This window comes from Hemiselmis andersenii, chromosome 2 (assembly GCF_000018645.1).
Source record: "Hemiselmis andersenii chromosome 2, complete sequence; nucleomorph".
Lineage (NCBI taxonomy): Eukaryota > Cryptophyceae > Cryptomonadales > Hemiselmidaceae > Hemiselmis > Hemiselmis andersenii.
The window spans coordinates 19,884-42,919 of record NC_009978.1 but is presented as its reverse complement, the minus strand read 5'-3'; the positions used below and the strand labels follow the sequence as shown (position 1 = coordinate 42,919).

The window sequence follows — 23,036 nt, the reverse complement described above, 5'->3', positions numbered from 1 at the left end:
AAAATTTTCTAAAGATCATAAAAATGTCAAAAAACCTAAGTTTTTGTTTTTCCCAATTAAATTCTTGTTTTCCTAACCAAATATTTTTCAATAGCTTTAATAAAAAAATGAAAAAATTTTTTGAAAAGAGAACTTTTCATGTAAAAAATTTAAAAATGTCCAAAATAGAAGGAAATGCACCAGAGTCTCTGGGAAAAATCATAACTACAGATTTAAATTCCGAAATGTCTAGATCTTATATGGAATATGCCATGTCTGTAATTTATGGAAGAGCCCTTCCCGATATTCGCGATGGAATGAAACCTGTGCACCGGAGGATTTTATTCGCAATGAATGAATTAGGGTTAAACCCGGATACTCCTTTTCGGAAATGCGCCCGAGTTGTAGGCGAAGTTCTGGGGAAATATCATCCTCATGGAGATACCGCGGTTTATGATGCCTTAGTTAGAATGGCTCAAGATTTTTCTATGCGAAGTATTTTAATATCAGGTCATGGAAATTTTGGATCTATTGATCATGATCCTCCCGCAGCAATGCGGTATACAGAATGTAAAATTAGTAAATTGTCGAAAGAAATACTTTTAAAAGATATTGGGAAAAAAACTACAGACTATATTAATAATTTTGATGGGAGTTGTTATGAACCTTCTGTTTTACCTTCTATGTTACCTACAATTTTGCTTAATGGAAGCAGTGGTATAGCAGTCGGAATGGCTACAAATATACCACCTCATAATTTAACTGAAATCTTAAGAGCAGTTGACGGTTTGATAGAAGAACCACAAATGTCTGAAAAAAAACTTTTGAAATTGATTCCTGCGCCAGATTTTCCTACCGGTGGTTCGATTTTGGGACTTCAAGGTTGTTCAAAGTTATACAAAAATGGACAAGGCTCAATAATTGTACGTGGAAAAACTCATTTTGAAACTATTTTAAATTACAATCGAAATGAAAGAACGGCTATAATTATTACAGAACTTCCTTTTCAACTAAATAAAGCAAGCTTAATTACTAAAATAGCTGAACTTGTGAATGAAAAAATTCTTGATGGAATCGTAGATTTACGAGATGAAAGCGACAGAAATGGAATTAGAATTGTGATTGAATTAAAAAAAGACACGAATAAGGAGGTTATTTTAAATAATTTATTCAAAAAAACTCCTCTTCAGACTTCTTTTGGAGGACATATTTTAGCTTTAGTGGGACAACAGCCGGCTACCCTTAGTTTAAAAGAATTATTACTTCTTTTTATTCAATTTCGAAAAAAAACCATTCGAAGACGTCTTCAATTTGAGCTAAACGATTCGATAGAAAAAAATCATTTAATCAAAGGATTAATACTTACTTTGAATTCGATAGAATTTATTTTAAAAGTTGTTAGACAAAGCAAAAACAACACTGAAGCTAAAATAATCTTAATGGAGTCTGGTTTAACACAAAACCAAAGCGATGCAATATTAAATATACAATTAAGACGTTTGACTCGTCTGGAATCCAATAAATTGAATAATGAATACGAAATACTAAATAATACGATAAAAAACCTTAAAAAACCTTTGGCTTTACCCGAGGAACTTAGCAAGAACATCAAAAAAGATCTTTTTGAAATTTCTATTCTGTTTGGTATGCCTAGGCGTACAAATGTTGTCCATTCAGAAACAAGTGGCTCAATAGACGAAATGGAAATGATTGATAATCATGCGACAATCGTAATGGTCACAAAATTTTTTATTAAGAGAATGGTTGTCGAAACCTTTGAGCCTCAAACCAGAGGAACTCGTGGAAAAAAAGGAGTTATGATTCAAGAGGATGATGAAATATCTCATTTTTTTTCATGTAATAACCATGATACTATTTTATGTATTTCTCAAAATGGAATAGCTTTTGCTTTTCGGGCTTACCAAATACCGATTTCTCGAAGAACAGCAAAAGGAGTAGCATTGTCTGCGGTTTTACCAAATATTACTACAGGAAAAATTTCTTCTATTATTCCGGTTTCGGTTTTTTCTTCAGAAAAATACTTAATTTTACTCACAAAAAATGGAATGATTAAAAAAACACCTTTGATTGCTTTTAAAAATATCACAGCTAGGGGGCTTACTGTTTTAAAAGTCGGAGAGGAAGACGAACTTTGTTGGGTAAGAAAATGTTCATTAGAAGACAGTATTTTAATTTCAACCAAAAACGGAAAAGCTCTTAGATTTTTGACCAATGAAAAACAGTTACGAGCAACTGGTCGAAACAGTAAAGGAGTCAAATCAATTACAATTGAAAAAAACGATACAATTATTGATATGGATGTTTTATCGACCTCAAAAACAAAGCACCAAGATTGTTATATTTTAGCTATAACCAAAAATGGTTTTGGAAAAAAAATTAATCATTCTGATTTTAGAATTCAAAATCGAGGAGGAAAAGGTGTCACCGTTATCAAATTACAAAAAAAAGACAACGATGAATTGCTTTCCCTTCGTTTTTGTGTAAAAGAACAAGAGATTTTAATGAGCACCAAAAATGGTACGATTTTACGACAAAAAATTGAAGCAATTACAATTCAAAAAAAAAATGCCCGAGGGGTAATAGTGCAAAAATTAATGGAAGGTGATTATGTGTCAAAAGTTTCTTTGATTTCGGAAAAATTTAAACAATTTTCTTGATTTTCAGAAATATAAAAAAAATTTTAACCTAAAATCAAATTAAAAAGTTTTTTTTTATTCTTTTATTTTTTTCCAATAAGGCCTTCTTTTAAAATTTGGCTCAAACAGAAAGAAATTGCCTCCTGACTAAGAATTTCCAAAAAATCCTTTGTTTCTTTTTTTATTTTTTTCAATTTTAAAATATTTTTTCTTGACCATTTGTTTTCAAAATTTTTTGGTCCAATAAGACCTTTTTTTAAATTTTTTAAAATTTTTAAAATAGTTTTGATTGAGTTTTTTTTTGAAAACCCAGACCAAATTGAAGAAAAAAAATTAATATTCCAGGCCTTTTCGAATATAGTTGATAAAGAAATTTCTTCTATAAGGTTTTTTCTAAAAGAAATATTTAAATTATAATAACTTTTGTTATAACTAGGTTCTTCTTTCAAATTGGGAGGAGTTTTTATTCCGTATTCTAAAGAAGTAATTTCTGGACTTTCTTCATTTATACTTAAGGAAGAATGAAGTCTAAAAATTTCAATAATAATATTCCCTTTTGTAGATTGAATTGGATCAATTACCAAAGCTACAGATCGTTGATTTAATTGTTCAAAACTTTTTTGAGTATTAATATCTACAGCTGAAAGCCAACAACCAAATCCCGGATGAGAATGGTACCAACCAACAATTATTTCATATTTTTCTAGCTGAGATAGTAATTCTAACATTTTTGTTTGAAAAACTGGATCGACAGCTTCGACCGATACTTTGGTACCGGTTTGAGGCATAGCGAAAATATCGCTTATTTCAATTGTCGTATTATCAATGAATTTTCCTAACATTATTCCCATTACTTCTATTGGAATTCCCATCTGAGAATGGCGAATAATTTTCAAAAGCGCAATCGAAGTAAGCTGAACAACTTCGCAAGCTTCAAATCCTCCTTGTTCTTCTGGCCTATCTTGGAATAGCTTTATATTATTATACATTTTATTTTTAAATTAATGCTGCGGTAGCTCAGTTGGTAGAGCGACAGGCTTTTAACCTGTTGGTCGTGGGTTCGAGCCCCATCCGCAGCGATTTCACACACCATGAATTTTAAGGTTTTTTTTTGACACAATTTCTTGTTCCAAAAAAAATTTAATTACATTTTCTCTTTGATCTCCTTGTAACTGAATAATTTTTCCAAGATTGTCATCACATAAAATACATCCATTACAACAAAATTCCTTTTTTAGAACTTTAGTAATTTTTTCGATGTTTAATTTTTCGTTTAAACCTTGAATTATTGTTAAAGATTTCCGCCCATTTCTTTGTTGTAAACGAATATGGCATAAATTTTTTGATGGTTTAAATTCCTTTTTATTTATATTTGGATTTGGATCAAATGAATTTAAAGATAATGTTTTGTTTTTACTATTAAACATAAAATAAATAAAAAAACGTGATATTTATAAAGAATAAAAATGAAAAATTATAAAAATTTCAATTCCTTGTCTATCCTAGATGAAGGGTCAAGACTTTTTTTTGGGTTTGAAAATGTTCTTTTAAAAAATATTGAAACTTGTAATTTTTTAAAAGAAATAATTTCAACTTCATATGGACCCGAAGGAATGAACAAATTAATAGCTCTAGATGCTGGAAAAAGTATTATTTCGAATAATTCTTTGGATATTTTAAAAAATTTAGACTTGATTCACCCTATTTCGAAATTGATTCTTTATTTTTCAGCCAGTCAAGAAATTAATTTAGGAGATTCAACAGGGTTTATAATCCTTTTTGTTTCAGAACTTCTAAAACAAGCTTTTGATTTACTTAAAGAAGGGTATCATATTTCTGAAATAATTGACGGATTTTCTGAAGCCGGAAAATTAACCCTTGATTTAATCGAAACTCTAAACACGGTAAGACTTACCGACTTTTTTAACTTAAAAATTATGTCTTCCTTGATGTCTTTAATTATAGGAAAAAGCATTCAAGGTTTAGAAAATTTTTTAGCTCCCCAGATAGCCTATGCGTGTACAAAAACATTATCTTCGAGTAAAAAAAAAATTTCAGTAAATGATATAAGAGTGATAAAAGTACTCGGAGGTTCATTTGAACAAATAAAAACAATTAATGGAACAATTGTTTTAAGAGATACCGAAGGAAGAATAAAAAAAAAAAAAAAAGCTAATTTGTTGATTTTTTTAGGTATTTTTGACATCTCTTGTCCTGAAACGAAAAATTCAATTTTATTTCAATCAGCAGAAGAAATAATGACATATGAATCTAATAAAAATTTAACAATTGAAGATATGGTATTAGAGCTTCATAATTTAGGAGTAAATGTTGTGGTGGCTAGCGGATTTACAGATTTATCGTTATTTTTTCTAGAAAAATACGACATGATGATTTTAAAAATTCAGTCTAAATTCGATTTAAGAAGAATAGCATTAACCACCAACGCAATTGTTTTAAGTAAACTTAAAAAGCCTACTATCGAAGAAATTGGAAAATGCGATTTTATATCAGTACGTTCTTTTGGTTCTCAAAAAATTACTCTTTTTCAGCAAGACAATTCTAGTTGTAAAATTTTTACTATTATTGCACGAGCCAGTTCTACTAAAATTTTGGATTATATAGAAAAATTAGTCCATCGTTCTACTTCCGTTTTTAAAACCATCGTAAAAGATAACAGGTTTTTAGCTGGCGCAGGTGCCTGTGAAATAGAATTGTGCAGAAGATTAAAAAGTTTTTCTTTAAAAAGATATTCTGGGTTCAAGCAATTATTAATCCAAAAATTCGCAGACGCTTTCGAATCATTACCTAAAACGTTATTAGAAAACAGTGGTTATGATGTATTTAAGATTCTTTCTGCCCTTCATGTTACCCATTCTTTAGGCTATGAATCGGAGGGCATTGATTTACAAAATTTTTCAACCATAAATGCAAAAGAAAAAGGAATTTGGGATTCTTTTCCTTGTAAATATTGGGGAATTCGAAATAGCATAGATGCTGTCCTAACAATTTTAACCATAGATCAAATTTTAATGGCAAAAAAAAACAATTCTGAAAGCTAACCTCTTCTTCTTATTTTTAATTCGTTATAAGTTTTTAGTTTATATTTAAATATCTTTTTAATCCATTAAAAAGATGTGAACAATGTAAAGGATTTTCAAACCATTCAACAGTATCATTTTTTTCAAACATGAGTTGTTTAGAAATTTCTATAAGCTCTCCTAAAAAAAGTTTTGCAAGGCCTTTCATTGAAATAAATAAAGGATCAGAAGAATTAATGTTTTTTAGGAAAGGATTGATAATGGAAATTATTTTTTTTACTTTTTCTTTTTTCAAATCAGATTGTCTATAGAAACCATACCGGATTACCTGATTTTTCGAAAAGCTTTTTATTTTTCTGTATTCTAAACGCTGTTCTATGGAAATTTTATTTTGGTTTTTTTTTTGAAGAAAAACCCTTTTTTTTTTTATTTGGTTAATTTTATTAAATATAAAAAAATTTTTATGACACCTGTTTTAAAAAAAAAAATTTTATAAACCAAAATTCAAAGGAGTGATTTAATATCAACAATGTGTGTTTTTTGATCTTTTGTATCAGTAACAAAAGAAATTTTTCCTGTTTTCCACAGCGCTAAAAGCATCCCTTCATGGCTAAATCTAAATATTCTGGCAATAAAAGTTTTTTCTTTTTTTTTTTTTTTGGGATTAATTATATACAAGGCTCCTTCTGTATTTTTTTTTTCATCTAGAATAATGGCATATTGACATTTTTTTAATCTTGAATAATTTCCAAAACTATTTCCGAATTCAATACAATCTGCACATGTATTCACGGAATTCGAAACTTGGTCTCCACTCCACATTTTATTTTTTTATTTTAATAGAACATGCAGTGTTAAGTAAAATTTTTTTTATGAACGAAATTTTTAAAAAATTAATAAAATTTATTTTGGAAAAAATCTTTCCAAATTTATTTCTATCAAAACCCAATTTTTTTTTTTCCCCCAAAAAAAATCTATAAAATTAACCTTTTTCGAAACTTGTTGTGCTAGGCGAACTTTATTCTGAAAATTTTTCCAATCGATTGATTTTTTAAAAGAACATCGAACACATGAAATCTCCTTTAGATTTGAATTTTCTACAATTAAAATACTTTTAGAATGAATATGGTCAGAATAAGAAAGCTTTCCGTAATAAATTATGAAATTTCCTCCGTATTTAATACCTGGCTTTACAAAAGAAAGAGAGTTTCTCGTTTTTTGGAAAATTAAAAAATTCCAAAAAAAGAAAGGGTCAATTTTTTTAAAAATTTTTTTTAATTTTTTTTTTTTAAAATTTCCTTGAATTCGTAAAATTTTAATCTTATTTAAAAAAAAACTCTCAATAAAATTAATTTCCATAATTTCTAAACCCCAAGGTAACTCTAAGATTACTCGGTTTAGACAGTTTTCTCTTGCCGCTCGTCCTATTGAATTAAACGAAGGATTTGGATGACCGAAAAGAGGTTCAGACCTAGACAAATTTCCTTTTCCGAAACCAGTTAATTTATTAATAAGAAGAAAATAACTAGAAATTTTACAATAAATTTTAATATTTTCAGGAAAAAATTTACCGTGAATGAGGTGATTTCTATTAGATTCTCTAGCAGGAATTTTTTTAAAAATAGGTTTTTTTTTTTCTAAAAAAAAATCCTTAAAAAAAAAGTTTTTTTCGAAGGTCATCAATAGCATAAAAAAAAAGAAATAAATGTTTTAAAATAAATAAATTAAAAAAAACTTAAAAAAAAAAAATGATTTTCAAAAAATACTATTCATCAGAATTTCTAATCGAAAAATTGTTAAAAGAATTTTTAAAACTTCGAAATAATCAAAAAAAACATAAAAATTTATCCAAAGAAATAAAAAATCTTGATAAAATGAAAAAAAATAAAAAAATTCAAAATAAAAATCAAAAAGAAATCGGCCTTTTGTTGGGTGAAGTTATAAAAGGAATTGGAAAAAATCGTTTTATAATTAAATCAACAACTGGGACGAGATATATAACGTCATCCCAAATTTTTGAAGAAAGAGAAAGTATTAAAGAATGGAATCGGGTAGGATTAGATCCCTCTACTTTTAATATAATGAAAATTTTGACCATTAATTCTGATCCAATTCTTGAAAAAATGTTGAAATCAAAAAGAAATCCTGCCAAATATATTGATGTTGGTGGTTTGGAAAAAGAGATCGAAAAACTTCGAGAAATTATTCAATTATCATTGGTTAATCCGGAAATTTTTTTTAAAATTGGAATTAAAATTCCCAAGGGCGTGTTGCTTCATGGGCCTCCGGGAACAGGAAAAACTCTTTTAGCAAAATCCATTGCTTTTAATATAAAAGCTACTTTTCTTAAAATTGTTGCAAGTGGGATTGTTGACAAATATATTGGAGAGTCTGCAAGAATTATCCGAGAAATTTTCAGTTTTGCAAAACAAAATACACCCTGCATTATTTTTATAGATGAAATCGATGCCATCGGCGGAAGAAGATTCTCCGAAGGAAGCTCTGCAGATAGAGAAATCCAAAGAACCTTAATTGAACTTCTTAATCAATTAGATGGATTTGAAGAATTACTTTCAGTAAAAACAATCATGGCAACAAACAGACCTGATGTTTTGGATCCAGCCTTATTGAGGCCTGGTCGATTAGACAGAAAATTAAAAATCGATTTACCAGATCTCTCTGCAAGGTTTAAAATTTTTAAAATTTATTTTGGGTTTTTAAACCAAGGTTTTGGAATTGATTTTGAAAAAATTATGCGCTTGTGTGTTTTTTTCAATGGTTCTGACTTGAGGAATTTGTGCACTGAAGCAGGACTTTTTGCCGTCCGTTCTCATAGAAATTATATTATGGAAGAAGATTTATTGAAAGCAGTTAAGAAGGTTAGAAAATCTAAAAAAATAGAGGGGAAATTTATTTAAATTTGCAAATTCCTTGCCTGGTTTTTTCTTTAAAATAACGTAAATTTTTTGACAACCTAAAAAAAAAAAAAAAATAATCAAATTTTTTTATTTTTATTATAGGAACAAAAAAAACCACATTAATATCATAGGAAACTTAGAAGTCTCAAAAAAAAAATGAAGCTAATTTTCAATAATCGAATTTGAAAAGAAAAAGGCTGAAACTATGAAGATGTATTCGGTCTTTAAAAAAGAACTTTCCTTAAAATAATAATTTTTCAAAAAATTTTTTTTAATCTTTATCTTTTGTCCTTTAATCAAGATTAAAGAATTTTTTCTTACTTTCAGTATTTTATAAAAAATGATTTCGTTTATTTCACCTTGTTTAAACAATTCTTTTTTTAGAAAATCAGGAAAAAATTGTAGAAAATTTTTCGAACCAAAAATGAAATTTTTAAATTTATTAAAAATGGAAAAAGATAATCTCAACTATTCCAAAAAAATTCAAAAATATAAACAATTTTTACCCCAATCCTTTTTTATTGATAATACTGCTCCCTTCGCCTTTTCCTTTATGTGGCTTCAACGAATAGGAAGATTGGATTTAAATGAAAATTTATTTTTTGATAAAAATAATTACGAAAATCGTTCTCTTTTCCAAATTAGTTTTAGGTCTGACCCTACGTTTCGGATTTCTAAAAAAACAAAAAAAAAGAAAAAAGAAAAAATTTTTTCTTCAATTTCTGTCGGAAAAAATAAAGAAGAAAAAATGATTCTTTTTGATTACAATAAAAAAAAATCAAAAAATAATTTTTTAAATTTAAATTCTTATTCCAAAAAATTCCTTGAAAAAAAAAGAGATTTAAAATTAGCTAATTTCTATTCCATTATTTCAATTCAAAATAATAAGGTCAATAGATTCATTAAGTTAGTGATTATTTTAATCTTAGGTATTTTTTCTTTTTTGGTTTTTAATTTTTAAATAAAATTTGTCGTTCTTTTTAAAGAAATATGTTACGTTAATTTTAAAATATAAAAAAATTTTTTTTTTTTTTTATTAAATAACATTTAAAATTTTTAATTTATTCGACAATTGCATTTTCTCCCCGTTCAATTAATTCCTCAACAGAAACAAAATCATTTTTTTCAAGAGTCATTAATTCTGTTTTTGATACCATTCCATCAGAGGATTGATCAAAAGCTTTACTGAATAAACGAATTGCCGCTCTCATTCGTGCCCTATCAACAGCATTTCTAACAGTTCTTGCATTTGAAAAATAAGGCATGGTCATTCGTTTTTTGATATATTCAAAGAAAATAGGCTCGGCATCAACAGACATTTCATATTCTAGGTCACGGCACATAACTTTCGCAATGGAAAGAAGTTCTTCAGGTTCGTAATTTGGAAATTCAATGTGATTTCCAACTCGAGATGACATACCGGGAATAAAAGAGAAAAATTTATCCATTCTGTCTTTATATCCTGCTAAGACAATTACAATATCTTCTCTATTTTCTTCCATAACATTTAGAAGAATTTCGATTGATTCTTGACCGTAATCTCTGTCATTTGATGCATTGTATAAATAATAAGCTTCATCAATTAAAAGCACTCCACCCATGGCTTTTTTGATTACTTCTTTAGTTTTGGGAGCTGTGTGTCCGACATATTGACCAACCAAATCATCTCTTGTTGCAACAACAAGATGTCCGGAACGAGAATATCCCATTCTTTGAAGAATTTGACCCATTCTCATTGCAACGGTGGTTTTTCCAGTTCCTGGAGCACCTGTGAAACACATATGAAGAGAAGGAACGCTTGTGTCTAATCCCAAATTTCTTCTTAACTTATCGACAACTAAAAGAGCCGCGATTTCTCTTACTCTGCTTTTAACAGGAATCAAGCCAACTAAGTCGGTATCTAATTTTTCTAAAATTTCTTTTACTCCATCTTTATACATAAACTCTTCTACAGTTCCTGCTTCAGCATCTTCGGGTATTGCATTTAGTCTGTCGATTTTCATTTGTTTTTTCATTCTTTCCTTTTCATCTTCTTGTTTTCTTCGTTCGGCTTCTTCTCTTATTTTTCTGGCTTCAATGTCAGCTTCTTTTAAAGCATCTGTTAATTTACTATTATCAGAATTATCACTTGCTTTTAAGCCACAAACTCCTTGTCTTTTAACAAAGCTTCTTGAAACATTTTTTTGTAAAAAAATTGCAGATTTACTTGTGTATAAATAACCTACGAAAGCCATTTTATTTATTTTATAATTAAAAAATTTACAAAAAAATGTTATTTTTGTGAAATTTAATATGCAGACTCTAATAAAAAAAGCTATACATTTTTTTTTGGGTAGGTGTTGACTGTTTTTTTTGAGGCTAAAGTTTTTATTCGAGCGCCAAAAATTTATTCTAAACCGGTTTAATTTTAAATATTTAAACAGCCTCAAATATTTTTACAAACAATAAAAATGATCGAAGACCTAAATTTTCCAAATCAAGAAAATCAAAAGGCTCAGAACAAATTAAAAAGATTAATTCCTTCACCTAATTCTTATTTCATGGACGTTAAATGTCCTGTATGTTTAAGTTTAACCACAATATTTAGTAATTCCCAAACTCTTATAAAATGTGAGAAATGTGCTACTTTACTCTGTGAACCTACGGGAGGAAAAGTAAGATTAAATCAAGCTTGCTTGTATTATCAAAAAAACAACTAATTTAAAAAAGTATTCAAAAAAAAATTTTTATTAAAACTAATTTTTACTTTAAATTTATCGTCTTGAAATGATGTCAAAAGTTCCTGTTCCCATTTTACAAATTTTTCCAAGGCTTATTGAACCGCTCGCTGAATCTAAAAAATCTATTTGTTTATTTAGAGAAAAATTTATTAAAAATTCCAATGCAGTTTCATAAGTTATCTTTTGTAAAGGACTCTCTTCACAAATTCCTTTTCTGGAAAAAGGTCGAAAATTTCCTAAACGAGTGATATAATCTGAAATTAAATCCAAATGGTGATAGTTTATTAAAATACTTTGAATCTGAAAGATCGTATTTAGTTCTCGAACTAAAGTTTCTCTAGCAGCCTCGATTCCATATCGGTTCATTAATGCATAGATGTCGTTGGTAAAAATTTTTTTTAAATCAACCAAATCTCCATTTTTCCAAAAAAAAAAAAAATTTACCCCATCTGTATGGATGATTTTTTTTTTGTAATCAATAAAGCCATTTTTTATCATCGGAATGTCTCTTAAACAGTAATTAAAGCCTATCATTTTTTCTTTAAAAAGTTCAAAAATTTCTTCTTTTTTTTTTTTTATTTTGTACTCGAACAATTTTTTTTTAATTTGGATTTTTTTAACTTTGAGATAGGCTGTTTTGCTTTTTTCAAAAATATTTTCTTTCCATAAATCATATAAAGTTTCAGGTTTTCTAAAAAAAAAAATTTCTGTTTTTCTCCTATTTAAAGAAATAAATTTTTCCTTAAAAAATTTTAAATAAATTTTCTTGAAATACATTTTTATTTTCTTCAATAAAAAAGGTAACTGTAGACCTAATTGGTGTTTGAAAAAATTTTTACTTGCCAATCGAATTCTAAAATTAATAAAATTATTGTTTTTAATTTTTTCTACAAATGAATGTATCGTTTCAATCAAGTCATAAAAAAAAATAGGTCTTAGGCGCTTTTCCATAAAAGTATAGATACTAGAGGATAAATTTTTTTTAAAATAGACAGACATTGTAGGATTTTTTGGAAATTGTGAAGCAGTTAACAAAATTTCTCGTAATCTGGGAATTCCGAGATTATTTTTAGAAACAAGTTTTCCTGCGAAATGAAAAGTATTTAAAGTCATTTGAGTACAAGGTTCTCCTATAGATTGGCTAGCTATTATTCCTACTGGATCTCCTGGCTCAACCAAATTGGAAAAAAATAATTTCAGAAATTTTTTTTCTTCTGAAAAAAACATTTTATCAAAAAAAGACACTCTTTTGGAAAGAACAAATCTATCAACAATCTTTCTGAATTCAAAAAGATTTTTTAAATTTAAAAAACGATTATTGATCGTAAAAAATTTTTTTGTCGGACTTTTTTTTCTTCTTTTGATTTTTTTAGATTTTGAACTGATACAAAATTGGAAATTTTTAGGGTTAAAATCCCTTTTTTTTTGAAAATTTTGAAAAAACCATGGTAAAAAATATTCGAAATCAAAACCACAAGAATAGGTCCCATTTTTTGAATAAATCAATTGGGAAATTGATCCATTGCTAAAACGCACAGTTTTATCATAAGAAACTTTTAAACTTTCTAAATGCTTTACAAGACTACGTTGTACATATCCAGACTGAGAAGTTTTTATGGAAGTATCTAATAAACCTTCTCTTCCTGCCATGCAATGGAAAAAATATTCTGGTTGTGGAATTCCAGTTAAAAATCTTTGAAAAATAAACCCGTTCGCCCTGGCAGAAAGATCAAAAGGGGGGAAAGTAGGAAGATTTTTTCCCCCTGGTCCAAAATGGAAAAACTCTCCTTCTAGTTCGGTTTGCCCTAAACTAGAACAAATTTGAAAAATATTCAAGGAAGTACCTTTGGCTCCACTATTTGTCATTTTGGAAAACCCATTAATTTGAGGGGCTTTTTGTAATCCTCCGATAATTAAATTTTCAAGAATATTTGATGAAATAACTCCTAAAATAATTCTTAGGCTCCTAATAAAAGATTCAAAAAGGGGATTTAAAGTACAAAAAAAAGCTAAAATTTTGAATTGTAAATTTAATCTGTTCTTTTTTTGATCATAAAGATTTAAAAATAATCCGTTTTTGGATAAGGTTTTTTTCAAATAAATTTTAAAAAGGAGTTTTTCTTTTCGGAAAGTTTTCAAACGATTATAATCAATTTTTTTTTTCAGAATAAGTTCTTCTATACCTACGGAAAACCCGTGGTAACGTTGAAAAAAAATCGAAATTTTTCCAAAGCAACTTAAAAATAAATCTGATACATAATTCCCATATATTTCATTAAATGCGTGAAGTAAACCGTGTTTATTTTTACCTATCTGAGAAGCATCTAAAATTCCTCTAAGAAGTTCTCCTTTTCTTATCAAAATTTTGGTTTCATCTAGTCCATAAAAAAGTTTTGTTAGTTTGGATCTTGACTCTAAAGAAATTAACCAATTCTTCTTAAAAAATAAGGTAGAAAGAATAAAAATTAATTGTTTTCCGGTCCATAAAATCTTCGGTTTTAGTATTGAAGGAAAAAACAAATTTTCAAAGCTTTTTTTCGGTTTTTCTAAAAAGCCAAGAATTTGAAAAAGATTATTTTGAGAAAAAAAGGTATCTTTTTTGGTTAAAAACACACTAGCAATAATGCTATCTTGAATTAAACTTCTCATAATTGTTTTTTGGGTTGGGATTTTACTGTGATGAAAAGCCGATGATAAAACCAAACTTTCTGAACGTGCTAAATCATTTTGAGAGAAATGCATATTCATTTCATCTCCGTCAAAATCTGCATTATAAGAATTACAATTTGAATAATGTATTTTGATACATTTATTTCGAGGAATTATTTTTATACTATGTGACATTAAAGAGGCTCTGTGTAAAGAAGGCTGACGATTTAACAAAACAAAATCCTTTTCCGAAATCATGGTTTCCGACCTACTAATTCCATATTTTTTAGGGTTTTTTTGAAAAAAACATTCTTGATATTTTTGGCAAATTTTAAAAAGTTTAAAAAAATTAGGAAATTTTTCTGAAGGTTTTATTAAAAATTTTTTTCCAAATAAAGATTCTATCCAACGTTTATCCAGTTTTTGTTTTTTTTTTGGGAAATTAAAAAAATTGACAGGAGGAAAAGAAGTCAACTTGAACGCAAAATTTTTGGGTATTCCAACTTCGAAACTCAATAAAAAAGGATCTGGAGTAATAATGGTTCTTGCAGAATGACAGACTCTTTTTCCCATAATATACATTCGAAATATTCCAAATTTTTTTTCTAATTGTTGTTTTATACCAGAAGGTAAAATAGATTGTTTTTCTGAGGGATAAATTGAATTATCAAACATTGATATTATGGTTTTTTCATACTGAAAAAAAATTTTTGACCACTCCTCTTTTTTTTTTTTTTTAAAACCAATTGTCATTAACAGTTGTTGATTTATTTTTAAAATTTTCAGAAAATAAAAATTTTGGGGGTTGGTTTTAGTTTGGGTTTTTTTTTTCCCCATTTTGGAAATATAAACAGGACGAAACCTTGTGGGAGGAACCAATAAAGTACTAATAAAAAAAATTTCAGAATTATTTTCTTTTTGGAATCTTTTGGAATTCCCTAAAGAACCCCAAATTAATTCACAAAAATCTTTTTCATATCTCCACAAATCATCAATGTTTTTTTTTATTTGAAACTCTTTAATTTCCTTTTCGTAATCTTCTTTGGAAAAAATTTCAAAAAATTTTTCTTCGCAAAAATTTAAAGCATTTTTTCTTGAAATTTTTTTCTCCTTTTTAAAAAGTCTAATTTTTTTTTCGATTTCAAAATAACATTTCAAAATTATTTTTAAATTTCCTTGAAAAGGAAAAATAGTTAATGCTTTTTTTTTACATTTTTGACATGATTTTTGATTCAAAGATATTTTTAAAAAAAAATTTATAGAAAAAGCCCAGAATTTCCCTCTTTTTCGATTTTCAACCTTTGAAATTTTTGGAAAATTTTCGATTTGTGCAGCTTTTTTTAACTGATTTGTGATTTTTTTTATAAAATTTAATTTGTAAAAAAAAGATTTTTCTGAATTTTTTCCTTTAAATTCAAAAAATTTTTTAAAAACTTGAAATTTTTTTTGTAATTTTTTTTTTAAAAAAAGGACCCAATCTAAGTGAAAGAATTTAAAAAAAAATAATTTGGTACGCCAATTCGAAATACGAAATAAATTACAATAATTACATTTGGCTTTTAATATATTTACGAATAAATTTTTAAGCATAGGATTTTTGATCGGGATAATCAAATCTACATGTCCAAAATGGCCAGGGCAGGTTAGATAATTTCCTCTACAACTAACACAAACATCCTTTTTGGAAGTAACTCCCATCCGCAAATCACAAAGTCCACCTAGAATTGAAAAACCTTTTTTATCAAAAAATATGGGACATATTATCTCAACCAAACTTAAATGGTGAATCTCTTTTTTGGAATAAAACGAAAAAGAAATAGCATAGGGTTCGACACAAGTATCAATCAATTTTGAATTTCCAAAACAAACATCCATTTTTAATTTATTGGTTATGACAGCTAATCTTAAAAAAAAATGTCTTCTCCCAATCCCAAAACTTTTCCTTTTGCCGATAAAGAACTGACCCTCCAAATCTTAAATCTAATTGAATTATCTAAAAATCATAATCAATTAAAAAAAGGGGCAAATGAAACAGTTAAAATTATTAATAAAGGTTATGCTGAATTGGCTATAATAGCAGCTGATTCAGATCCAATAGAAATTGTTTTACATCTGCCTCTTTTATGTGAAGACAAAAATATCCCATATGTTTTTATAAATAATAAACATACTATAGGAAAAGCTTGTGGTATTTCCAGGTCGGTTATCGCTTGTTGCATTTCTACCAATATAAATTCAAGTTTAAATGAACAACTAAAAAACATAAAAAATAAAATTGAAAAATTTTTGTATTAAAATTTATAATTATTAATAAAAACCTTAAGTTTTTTGATCAAAAAGATTTTAAAATCCTTTTTTTGGAACAAAGATTCTAATTTTTCTTCCTTCTTTAGACCTTACCCGGACGATTTTTTTATGAATGGCTGCTTCTATTGAGTAATAATTTTTAAAATAAAGCTTTGGAAGAGTGTAATATTCAAGGGCACAGGCGTCTTGAATGTCTCCCAAAGCAGAAGATTCGATTATATTTTTAATAACATATCTTCTGATAGCCTTGTCTTTAGAAATTAGTTTGCCAGAAAAAACGCAGTGTACTCGTTTAACATGACCTCTATTTGATTTATTTCTGCCGTTGTTTCTTCTCTTTTTGGTCATTATAGGTCGCTTTTTTTATTTTTAGTATTACAACAGAATATAAAAAAAGAAAAATTTTGAGCCTAAGATAATATTAAGCTTGAAAATTTTTTAAAGAATTTTTATGTTTAAAATGTTAGATTTTTTTTTTTTGGAACTTAAAAAGAACAATTTACTCTTCACTAAATTTTTACGAAATTTTTTTCAATCTTAATTCTTAATAAAAAAATCAAAAAAAAAAAAAAAAATAACCACTAAAAAAAATTTTGAAATTCGATTTTATTTTTTTTAATTCCCTAATTCTAAAGTATTTTCTAATTATGTATAAAAAAATAAAAAGGATTTATTAAAATTTAAGTAAATTTTTTTGTTTTAATATATCGAAGTATTTATTTAAAAAATAAAAAAACTTAAGATTTGATGATTAACTTTTCATGGCATTCCCATATAAAAGGAATTCCCCAAATTTATGAGTTCTCTGAAAAAGAATTTGAAAATGGGTTAATAGGAAAAAAAAATTCTAAAAAAGCTGGACAAATGATTGCTGATTTAATTAAAAAAAAAAAAAGAGGAAATCAAATCATTATTTTTACAGGAGCAACCGGAGCAGGAAAAACAGCTCTTGCTTTGGCCATAGCAAAAGAAATTGGACCAGATATTCCTTTTTTTTCTACAAGTGGTGCAGAAATTTATTCTTCTAAAAAAAAAAAAACTGAAATTCTTTCGGATTATTGTCGAAAAGCAATTGGAATTAACATTTTTGAAAATTTCGAAATTTATCAAGGAGTATTAATTGACTTTTTAATTGAAGATAACTATGAAAAAAAATGGAAATCTTCAACAATTATTATTAGTATTATTCTTCGGACCTCTCAAGGGGGTCTACGTCTGAAACTTCACGATTTTTTGAGTAAAAATTTTCTAAAAGAAAACCCCAAAATCGGAGATCTGATCCAAATTATTCCCGCTACTCAAACTGTTAAAATTATGGGTAAGATTAAATCATTAGAGTCTAGTATTAAAAATTCGGGTCCAGTGTTTACAAATTTTCCAAAAGGAAATGTTTTTAAAAAAAAAAGCGTTATTCAAAAAATTACCTTGCTTGATTTAGATTACGCAAATTGTGATTTTTTTGAAGAAAAAAAATATGAAAAAAATGAAATAACAGACCAACTACGGGAAGAAGTTGATTGTTTAGTTTCAAAATATATTTTGGAAAAAAAAGCAGAAATAATTTTCGGTATTTTATTTATAGATGAAGCACATATTTTAGACCCAGAAAGTTTACTTTTTTTGACTAATCTATCGGAATATAGTTTTTCACCTCTTATTATATTAGCAACAAATCGCGAAACTAATTTTAATTTTGAAAAAGGTAATAGTTCTTTATTCCCATTAGAATTTTTAAAAAAATGCATAGGAGTTTCGATTGAACCGCTTGGAGAGAAAAATTTTGCAAAAATTATTGCCGTTAGATGCAAAAATATTAACTTACCGATAACGGGAAATTGTCTATTGCTTTGCGGTTTTTTTTCTGAAACCGTCAGCATTCGTTTTGCAATTTTACTGGTCGATATTTCGAATTTTTTAATAAATTTATCAGGTTTAAGTTTTTTAAATTTTCAAATCATTTCAATTGCAGCTTATTTTTTTTTAAATTTTCAAGAATCCGTAAAACTTTCTTTCTTTGGAAATGAACTTTTTCCGATTCATAGAATTTTTTAAAAAAAAAGAAATAGAAAGAAAAAATTTTCCAATTTGGGAAAAATTCTTTTCATAGAACACAATTTTTTACTAAAAAAAAAAAAAAAATTTGGTTTTAAAAAAAATTTGGAATTTACAAATTTATGAAGAAGAAGAAAACTAAAAAACTAATAAAAAAAAAAATTCTTTTCAAAAATTTTTTTTGAATAAAACTCAAGTTCGATTAATTTTTTCCTTCATAATCAGGTTGAAAAAAAAATTTCTTGTAAAAAAAAAAAGAAATTTTTTTTTATTAAAAATAAAAAAAATTTAAAAAAATTTTAAAATAGTTCTAGTTTAAATAAAAAATTCTTTAACCTATGAATTAGAAAAATTTTATTGAAAATAATAAATTTATTTTATTACGAAATCCCATTTTCTTAAATTTAAAAATGTAACTTTTATTCCTTCTTGATTTAAAATTCTAATTGGCTTTTAATGGAGAATAAAAATTTTTATTTGGTTTTAAAATTCATATTTTTTACGTAGAAATCAAAATAATTGTGTTTTTTAAATCCCAATAAAAATTTTTTCCATAAAATCCCATCCAATCTCCAAAAATTTTTTTTTAATTGAGACAGAAAAGATGGGTTTGTAAATTAAAAAAAATTTTTTAATGGGAAAAAGAACAAGAAAACTTGGAATCGTAGGAAAATATGGAACCCGATACGGCTCATCCTTAAAAAAACAAATTAAAAAAATTGAAATAAGTCAACACACTAATTATACTTGTACATTTTGCGGAAAAGATAAAATTAAAAGAATCGCAGTCGGTATTTGGAAATGCAAGGCATGTTTATGTGTTATTGCAGGAGGAGCATGGTGCCTTCAAACTCAGGGAGCAATAACTGTGAGAGGTACGATTCGAAGGCTGAGAGATTTAACCGAAACATAAATTGAATTTTTTCGAAAAAAGAAAAAGAAAATCTTTTTTTTTATAATTTCCTTATTTTTTTTTTCTCCGACCAATTTAATTAATTGTGGGAGTTGGAAATTTGGACTGAAGAAAGTTTAATAAAACCATCATTTTTTTTATATTAAAAAATACAACATTTTTTAGGTTAATGGTTTTAAACAAGAAGAAACTTACTTAAATTTTTTGTAGAAAAATTTAATAACTCTGAACAATTCTTTGGGTTTTTTTTTTATTAAGATTTTTCAAATCCGACCTTTTTGGTCATATTTTGAAAACAATTTTTGTAATTTTCTGACATGATTTTATTAATCTGATCTTGTATATTTTTAATTTCGGGAGTGTTTTCAAAATACAGATTATTTTCATTTTTTTTAATTCTAGTTCCAAATTCAATTTGGTACTTTTCTTCATCTTCTTCTTTTAATTTTGTCACGTAGTCACGAACATGTAATCCCAATGCTCGATAAATAAAATTTTCAGGAGTAAAACCATCCTTTGAGTTGTATCCCGGAAATCTTTTTTCGTTATATGGAATTGTGATGCCCCCATCTAAAGCACCTTTCATTGCTGCAAAAACTCTATGACCAGTTGTAGCTCTTGTAAGCCCAATATCCAATATGGCAAAAATTGATTTGGCATATTTTTTTCTAACATTTGGAGTTTCTGAATTTTTATTCTCTTTTTTAAACAATATTCTATTTGCCAAATATACTCCACAAAAATAGGCTATATGAAAAGCAGTAGGACCACAGAAAAATTCAAGTTGTTTGCCTATTTTGTTGGAATATCCAGCCATAAGTACGCGATCTCCTTCTAATAAGGATTGAGTAAATTGACAAATTATATTTTTTTTGGTAATTCTAACAACCATTCTATATTTTGGAGAATTATATTTTCTCTTATCTTGGGTTATAAGACGCTTTCGAGAGTAATAATCAGTTTTCCCTTCTCTTCTTCTTCTCCATTTTAACTGAAAACGACTGTGATAAGATCGATTTTTTTTAATTTTAATCAAAGACATCAGTATTGTAACTTTAATTGTTTTTAGAGGCCAGATTAAGTTATATTAAAAAATGATATTTTATATATAATTTTTAAAAATAAAAAAATAAAGATTTTAAAATTTTTTTATTCGATATTGAATTCTTTTTTTTTTTGAAAAATTTTCTTTAAAGAAACTTTCAAAGAATTTAAGAATAAAAAAAATTTGAGAACTGGAAATTATGTAAAGATTTTTTGATCGAAAAAAGTATTTCTCCTTTTATTAACAATTCGCGTTTGATTAAACAATAAAATTTTAAAAAATTTTTAATGTCTTTTTTTTGATATGAATTTGGAAAATTTTTAAAATGGAAGTTTTTTTCTAAAAATTTCCATTTCCGATAATAATATTCCCAAAAACAATCAAAAAACTTTAAAACTTTAAAAATTTCTTTTTTTTTTTCTAGAAATAATAATATTTGTTTTTCAAAAAAATTTTCCTTTTTATTTTTTTCTTTTTTTTTATTGCTTTTTTTATTTGAATAAATCATCTAAATTTAAAAAAAAAACGGCTTAAATGTTTCTCTTTTTTTTTTTAATATTTTAATAAAATTTTTTAATGAGATGGGAAAATATTTTTGGTTTTCTCGGATTATTAACCGGATTAAATCAACACAAAATTTGTCAAAACTGTCTTTTTTTCGTTGGATCAATGCCTAAAAATTTTTCCCGATCGAAATTTACTCATTTTAAATTTAAGGATTATTTTATTTTAGAAAAAAGTGATGGAGTTAGATATTTAATTTTAATAGGACGAAAGAAATCTTTTTTTTTAGATAGAAATTTGTGTTTGCATAAAATTCCAGAAATAAATTTCCAAAAAAAAGTCCATAATTGCGGGACCATCCTCGATGGAGAAATGTCTTTTAATTTAGTTAAACAAGAATATGAATATTTAATTTATGATATTATTTGTTTTGAAGGAGATTGGAGAGTTTCTACATGGGACTTAAATGCAAGAATAAATTTGATTGATAGAATCAAAAAAAAAAGCAGTTTTTTAGGAAATTGGCTAAGAAATAATATTAAAAAAAAAGATTTTTTTTCAAAAATAAATATCAAAAATTTATTTCAAAATATTCAAAAAAATTTCTTTTCAAAAGATCACATCTATGTAAATCAAAATCGGTTAGAAAACTTATTGTGCAATAAAAATGATGGACTTATTTTTACCTTGTCGAAATCTATTTATTTTACCAAACACCCTAATTTTGCGTTCAAATGGAAATATGAAGAAGGAAATTCTGTAGATTTCTTAACCAATTTTGAAAAAACTAAAAAATTGGATCAAAAAATATTTTTTTCAAAAGAAAATTTTTTTTGTAAAAATATAAAAAAAAATCTATTCAATATTTTTGAGAAAAAAAAATTTTTATATAATTTCTCCCCGGTTTATAAAAAAGCAAAAACGATTTCTCAAACAATCGAAGAATATAATTTTAACCCCAAAAAAGGAAAATGGTCTTTCTCAAAAAAAAGACCCGATAAAAATAATCCTAATTCAATCAAAGTATTATTGACTACATTAGAAAATGTCGCTGAAAAAATTTACAAATTTGAAATTATTGACCGTTTAATAAAACAAAATATAAGAGAATCCAGGGGGAAAAACTTTTCTTTACTTTGAAAATTAAAATTAAAAAAAATGATCATAAAAGGTCTGTTTTTTTAATCATAAAAAGATTCAAATACCGTCATAATTTAATCATATCGTAATTAGTAATCATTATAGGAGGAAAATTTTAAAAAAAAATTTAAAATTTTATCTATTTTAAAGACCATATTCTTAATTTTCCATCAATATGACCAGTGAAAAAAAAAGAACCATCAATTGTCCATTTTGTAGAAATGCAGGGAATATCTTTTTTAATTTCCTGATTTAGGTCTGATTTATTTAATTTAAGATCTTCAAGAAGATCTTTAGTTTCTAGATCCCAGACTTTGATTCCCGAATGTGTTGAGGCACATAACCAATATCGGTTAGGAGAAAAACATAACGAAGTTATTATATCTCCAGATTCTAAAGAATAAAGATGTTTTTCTTCTTGAAGATCCCATAACATGACAGTTCCGTCTTTTCCCCCGGATGCACACAAGGAGCCGTCTGGAGAAACTGCAAGACAATTAATATACCCTTTATGACCGGGTAATTTACTTTTTATTTGATTAGTGGATACTTTCCATAATTTTATAAGTCCATCCCAATAAGAAGAAAGAATCAAAGGTTCCTCCCCTGGCAAAAATTTGACACAACTAACCCAAGAGGAGTTTTTTGGTTCGAAAAAAGTATCTTTACATTCCCCAAGAGTGTTCCATAATTTTATTGTATTGTCCCTTGACCCGGAAATTATTAAACGATTATCTGATGACAAAGCTACGGATAAAATATCTTTTTTATGTCCTAAAAATCGCCGAACAGTTTTACAAGTATTCAAATCCCAAAGGCGTAATGTGGTATCCCATGAAGAAGAAATACAAAATTTTCCATCCGGAGAAAGAACTAAATCCGAAATAAAATGGGAATGTCCTTGTAATCTTTTTTTTATTATAGCAAAAAAATTTTTATTTTGTGTTATTTCCCATATAAAAATCAAAAAGTCTCTAGATCCGGTTGCGAAAATTTTAAAATCATTCAATGCTGTAGAAATTGAAGTTACCCATCCAGAATGAGCACTTATGCTTGAATTTAAAGTTAGTTTTTTTTCCATAAATTCAAATTATGAGAAATTTAACTATTT

The 23,036-nt window shown here is 26.7% G+C and overlaps 20 protein-coding genes and 1 non-coding gene across 21 annotated transcripts; 10 read left to right on the top strand and 11 right to left on the bottom strand.

Annotated features, from left to right (window-relative positions):
- Positions 1 to 23: 23 nt before the first annotated feature.
- HAN_2g225 (gyrA) lies at positions 24 to 2,657 on the top strand (the record flags this gene model as incomplete). The annotated part of the gene is made up of 1 exon (XM_001712324.1): positions 24 to 2,657. The coding sequence occupies one exon, from the start codon at positions 24 to 26 to the stop codon at positions 2,655 to 2,657; it is 2,634 nt and encodes an 877-aa protein (XP_001712376.1).
- A 62-nt stretch (positions 2,658 to 2,719) lies between these two features.
- Positions 2,720 to 3,625, bottom strand: HAN_2g224 (prsS13; the record flags this gene model as incomplete). Its single annotated transcript, XM_001712323.1, has 1 exon — positions 2,720 to 3,625. One exon carries the CDS (start codon positions 3,623 to 3,625, stop codon positions 2,720 to 2,722), a length of 906 nt encoding a protein of 301 aa, XP_001712375.1.
- Positions 3,626 to 3,642: 17 nt separating this feature from the next.
- On the top strand, positions 3,643 to 3,715 carry HAN_2g223. The gene has a single exon. It is a non-coding gene; the product is annotated as a tRNA-Lys (tRNA).
- A 3-nt stretch (positions 3,716 to 3,718) lies between these two features.
- HAN_2g222 (sui1) lies at positions 3,719 to 4,063 on the bottom strand (the record flags this gene model as incomplete). The annotated part of the gene is made up of 1 exon (XM_001712322.1): positions 3,719 to 4,063. One exon carries the CDS (start codon positions 4,061 to 4,063, stop codon positions 3,719 to 3,721), a length of 345 nt encoding a protein of 114 aa, XP_001712374.1.
- A 39-nt stretch (positions 4,064 to 4,102) lies between these two features.
- Positions 4,103 to 5,698, top strand: HAN_2g221 (tcpT; the record flags this gene model as incomplete). Its single annotated transcript, XM_001712321.1, has 1 exon — positions 4,103 to 5,698. The coding sequence occupies one exon, from the start codon at positions 4,103 to 4,105 to the stop codon at positions 5,696 to 5,698; it is 1,596 nt and encodes a 531-aa protein (XP_001712373.1).
- A 34-nt stretch (positions 5,699 to 5,732) lies between these two features.
- Positions 5,733 to 6,128, bottom strand: HAN_2g220 (taf30; the record flags this gene model as incomplete). Its single annotated transcript, XM_001712320.1, has 1 exon — positions 5,733 to 6,128. One exon carries the CDS (start codon positions 6,126 to 6,128, stop codon positions 5,733 to 5,735), a length of 396 nt encoding a protein of 131 aa, XP_001712372.1.
- A 53-nt stretch (positions 6,129 to 6,181) lies between these two features.
- Positions 6,182 to 6,499, bottom strand: HAN_2g219 (hypothetical protein; the record flags this gene model as incomplete). The annotated part of the gene is made up of 1 exon (XM_001712319.1): positions 6,182 to 6,499. The coding sequence occupies one exon, from the start codon at positions 6,497 to 6,499 to the stop codon at positions 6,182 to 6,184; it is 318 nt and encodes a 105-aa protein (XP_001712371.1).
- An 81-nt stretch (positions 6,500 to 6,580) lies between these two features.
- On the bottom strand, positions 6,581 to 7,366 carry HAN_2g218 (hypothetical protein; the record flags this gene model as incomplete). The annotated part of the gene is made up of 1 exon (XM_001712318.1): positions 6,581 to 7,366. The coding sequence occupies one exon, from the start codon at positions 7,364 to 7,366 to the stop codon at positions 6,581 to 6,583; it is 786 nt and encodes a 261-aa protein (XP_001712370.1).
- A 59-nt stretch (positions 7,367 to 7,425) lies between these two features.
- HAN_2g217 (prsS10B) lies at positions 7,426 to 8,595 on the top strand (the record flags this gene model as incomplete). Its single annotated transcript, XM_001712317.1, has 1 exon — positions 7,426 to 8,595. One exon carries the CDS (start codon positions 7,426 to 7,428, stop codon positions 8,593 to 8,595), a length of 1,170 nt encoding a protein of 389 aa, XP_001712369.1.
- Positions 8,596 to 8,935: 340 nt separating this feature from the next.
- Positions 8,936 to 9,556, top strand: HAN_2g216 (hypothetical protein; the record flags this gene model as incomplete). Its single annotated transcript, XM_001712316.1, has 1 exon — positions 8,936 to 9,556. The coding sequence occupies one exon, from the start codon at positions 8,936 to 8,938 to the stop codon at positions 9,554 to 9,556; it is 621 nt and encodes a 206-aa protein (XP_001712368.1).
- Positions 9,557 to 9,656: 100 nt separating this feature from the next.
- On the bottom strand, positions 9,657 to 10,829 carry HAN_2g215 (cbbx; the record flags this gene model as incomplete). Its single annotated transcript, XM_001712315.1, has 1 exon — positions 9,657 to 10,829. The coding sequence occupies one exon, from the start codon at positions 10,827 to 10,829 to the stop codon at positions 9,657 to 9,659; it is 1,173 nt and encodes a 390-aa protein (XP_001712367.1).
- A 216-nt stretch (positions 10,830 to 11,045) lies between these two features.
- Positions 11,046 to 11,294, top strand: HAN_2g214 (rps27; the record flags this gene model as incomplete). The annotated part of the gene is made up of 1 exon (XM_001712314.1): positions 11,046 to 11,294. One exon carries the CDS (start codon positions 11,046 to 11,048, stop codon positions 11,292 to 11,294), a length of 249 nt encoding a protein of 82 aa, XP_001712366.1.
- A 54-nt stretch (positions 11,295 to 11,348) lies between these two features.
- HAN_2g213 (rpa1) lies at positions 11,349 to 15,839 on the bottom strand (the record flags this gene model as incomplete). Its single annotated transcript, XM_001712313.1, has 1 exon — positions 11,349 to 15,839. One exon carries the CDS (start codon positions 15,837 to 15,839, stop codon positions 11,349 to 11,351), a length of 4,491 nt encoding a protein of 1,496 aa, XP_001712365.1.
- Positions 15,840 to 15,878: 39 nt separating this feature from the next.
- HAN_2g212 (snu13) lies at positions 15,879 to 16,259 on the top strand (the record flags this gene model as incomplete). The annotated part of the gene is made up of 1 exon (XM_001712312.1): positions 15,879 to 16,259. The coding sequence occupies one exon, from the start codon at positions 15,879 to 15,881 to the stop codon at positions 16,257 to 16,259; it is 381 nt and encodes a 126-aa protein (XP_001712364.1).
- A 48-nt stretch (positions 16,260 to 16,307) lies between these two features.
- On the bottom strand, positions 16,308 to 16,619 carry HAN_2g211 (rps26; the record flags this gene model as incomplete). Its single annotated transcript, XM_001712311.1, has 1 exon — positions 16,308 to 16,619. One exon carries the CDS (start codon positions 16,617 to 16,619, stop codon positions 16,308 to 16,310), a length of 312 nt encoding a protein of 103 aa, XP_001712363.1.
- A 399-nt stretch (positions 16,620 to 17,018) lies between these two features.
- On the top strand, positions 17,019 to 18,323 carry HAN_2g210 (ruvb-like 1; the record flags this gene model as incomplete). The annotated part of the gene is made up of 1 exon (XM_001712310.1): positions 17,019 to 18,323. The coding sequence occupies one exon, from the start codon at positions 17,019 to 17,021 to the stop codon at positions 18,321 to 18,323; it is 1,305 nt and encodes a 434-aa protein (XP_001712362.1).
- Positions 18,324 to 18,957: 634 nt separating this feature from the next.
- HAN_2g209 (rpl37A) lies at positions 18,958 to 19,236 on the top strand (the record flags this gene model as incomplete). Its single annotated transcript, XM_001712309.1, has 1 exon — positions 18,958 to 19,236. One exon carries the CDS (start codon positions 18,958 to 18,960, stop codon positions 19,234 to 19,236), a length of 279 nt encoding a protein of 92 aa, XP_001712361.1.
- A 253-nt stretch (positions 19,237 to 19,489) lies between these two features.
- Positions 19,490 to 20,278, bottom strand: HAN_2g208 (rpl5; the record flags this gene model as incomplete). The annotated part of the gene is made up of 1 exon (XM_001712308.1): positions 19,490 to 20,278. The coding sequence occupies one exon, from the start codon at positions 20,276 to 20,278 to the stop codon at positions 19,490 to 19,492; it is 789 nt and encodes a 262-aa protein (XP_001712360.1).
- A 169-nt stretch (positions 20,279 to 20,447) lies between these two features.
- On the bottom strand, positions 20,448 to 20,789 carry HAN_2g207 (hypothetical protein; the record flags this gene model as incomplete). The annotated part of the gene is made up of 1 exon (XM_001712307.1): positions 20,448 to 20,789. One exon carries the CDS (start codon positions 20,787 to 20,789, stop codon positions 20,448 to 20,450), a length of 342 nt encoding a protein of 113 aa, XP_001712359.1.
- A 68-nt stretch (positions 20,790 to 20,857) lies between these two features.
- Positions 20,858 to 21,925, top strand: HAN_2g206 (mce; the record flags this gene model as incomplete). The annotated part of the gene is made up of 1 exon (XM_001712306.1): positions 20,858 to 21,925. One exon carries the CDS (start codon positions 20,858 to 20,860, stop codon positions 21,923 to 21,925), a length of 1,068 nt encoding a protein of 355 aa, XP_001712358.1.
- Positions 21,926 to 22,064: 139 nt separating this feature from the next.
- On the bottom strand, positions 22,065 to 23,006 carry HAN_2g205 (gblp; the record flags this gene model as incomplete). Its single annotated transcript, XM_001712305.1, has 1 exon — positions 22,065 to 23,006. The coding sequence occupies one exon, from the start codon at positions 23,004 to 23,006 to the stop codon at positions 22,065 to 22,067; it is 942 nt and encodes a 313-aa protein (XP_001712357.1).
- Between the last annotated feature and the right edge of the window lie 30 nt (positions 23,007 to 23,036).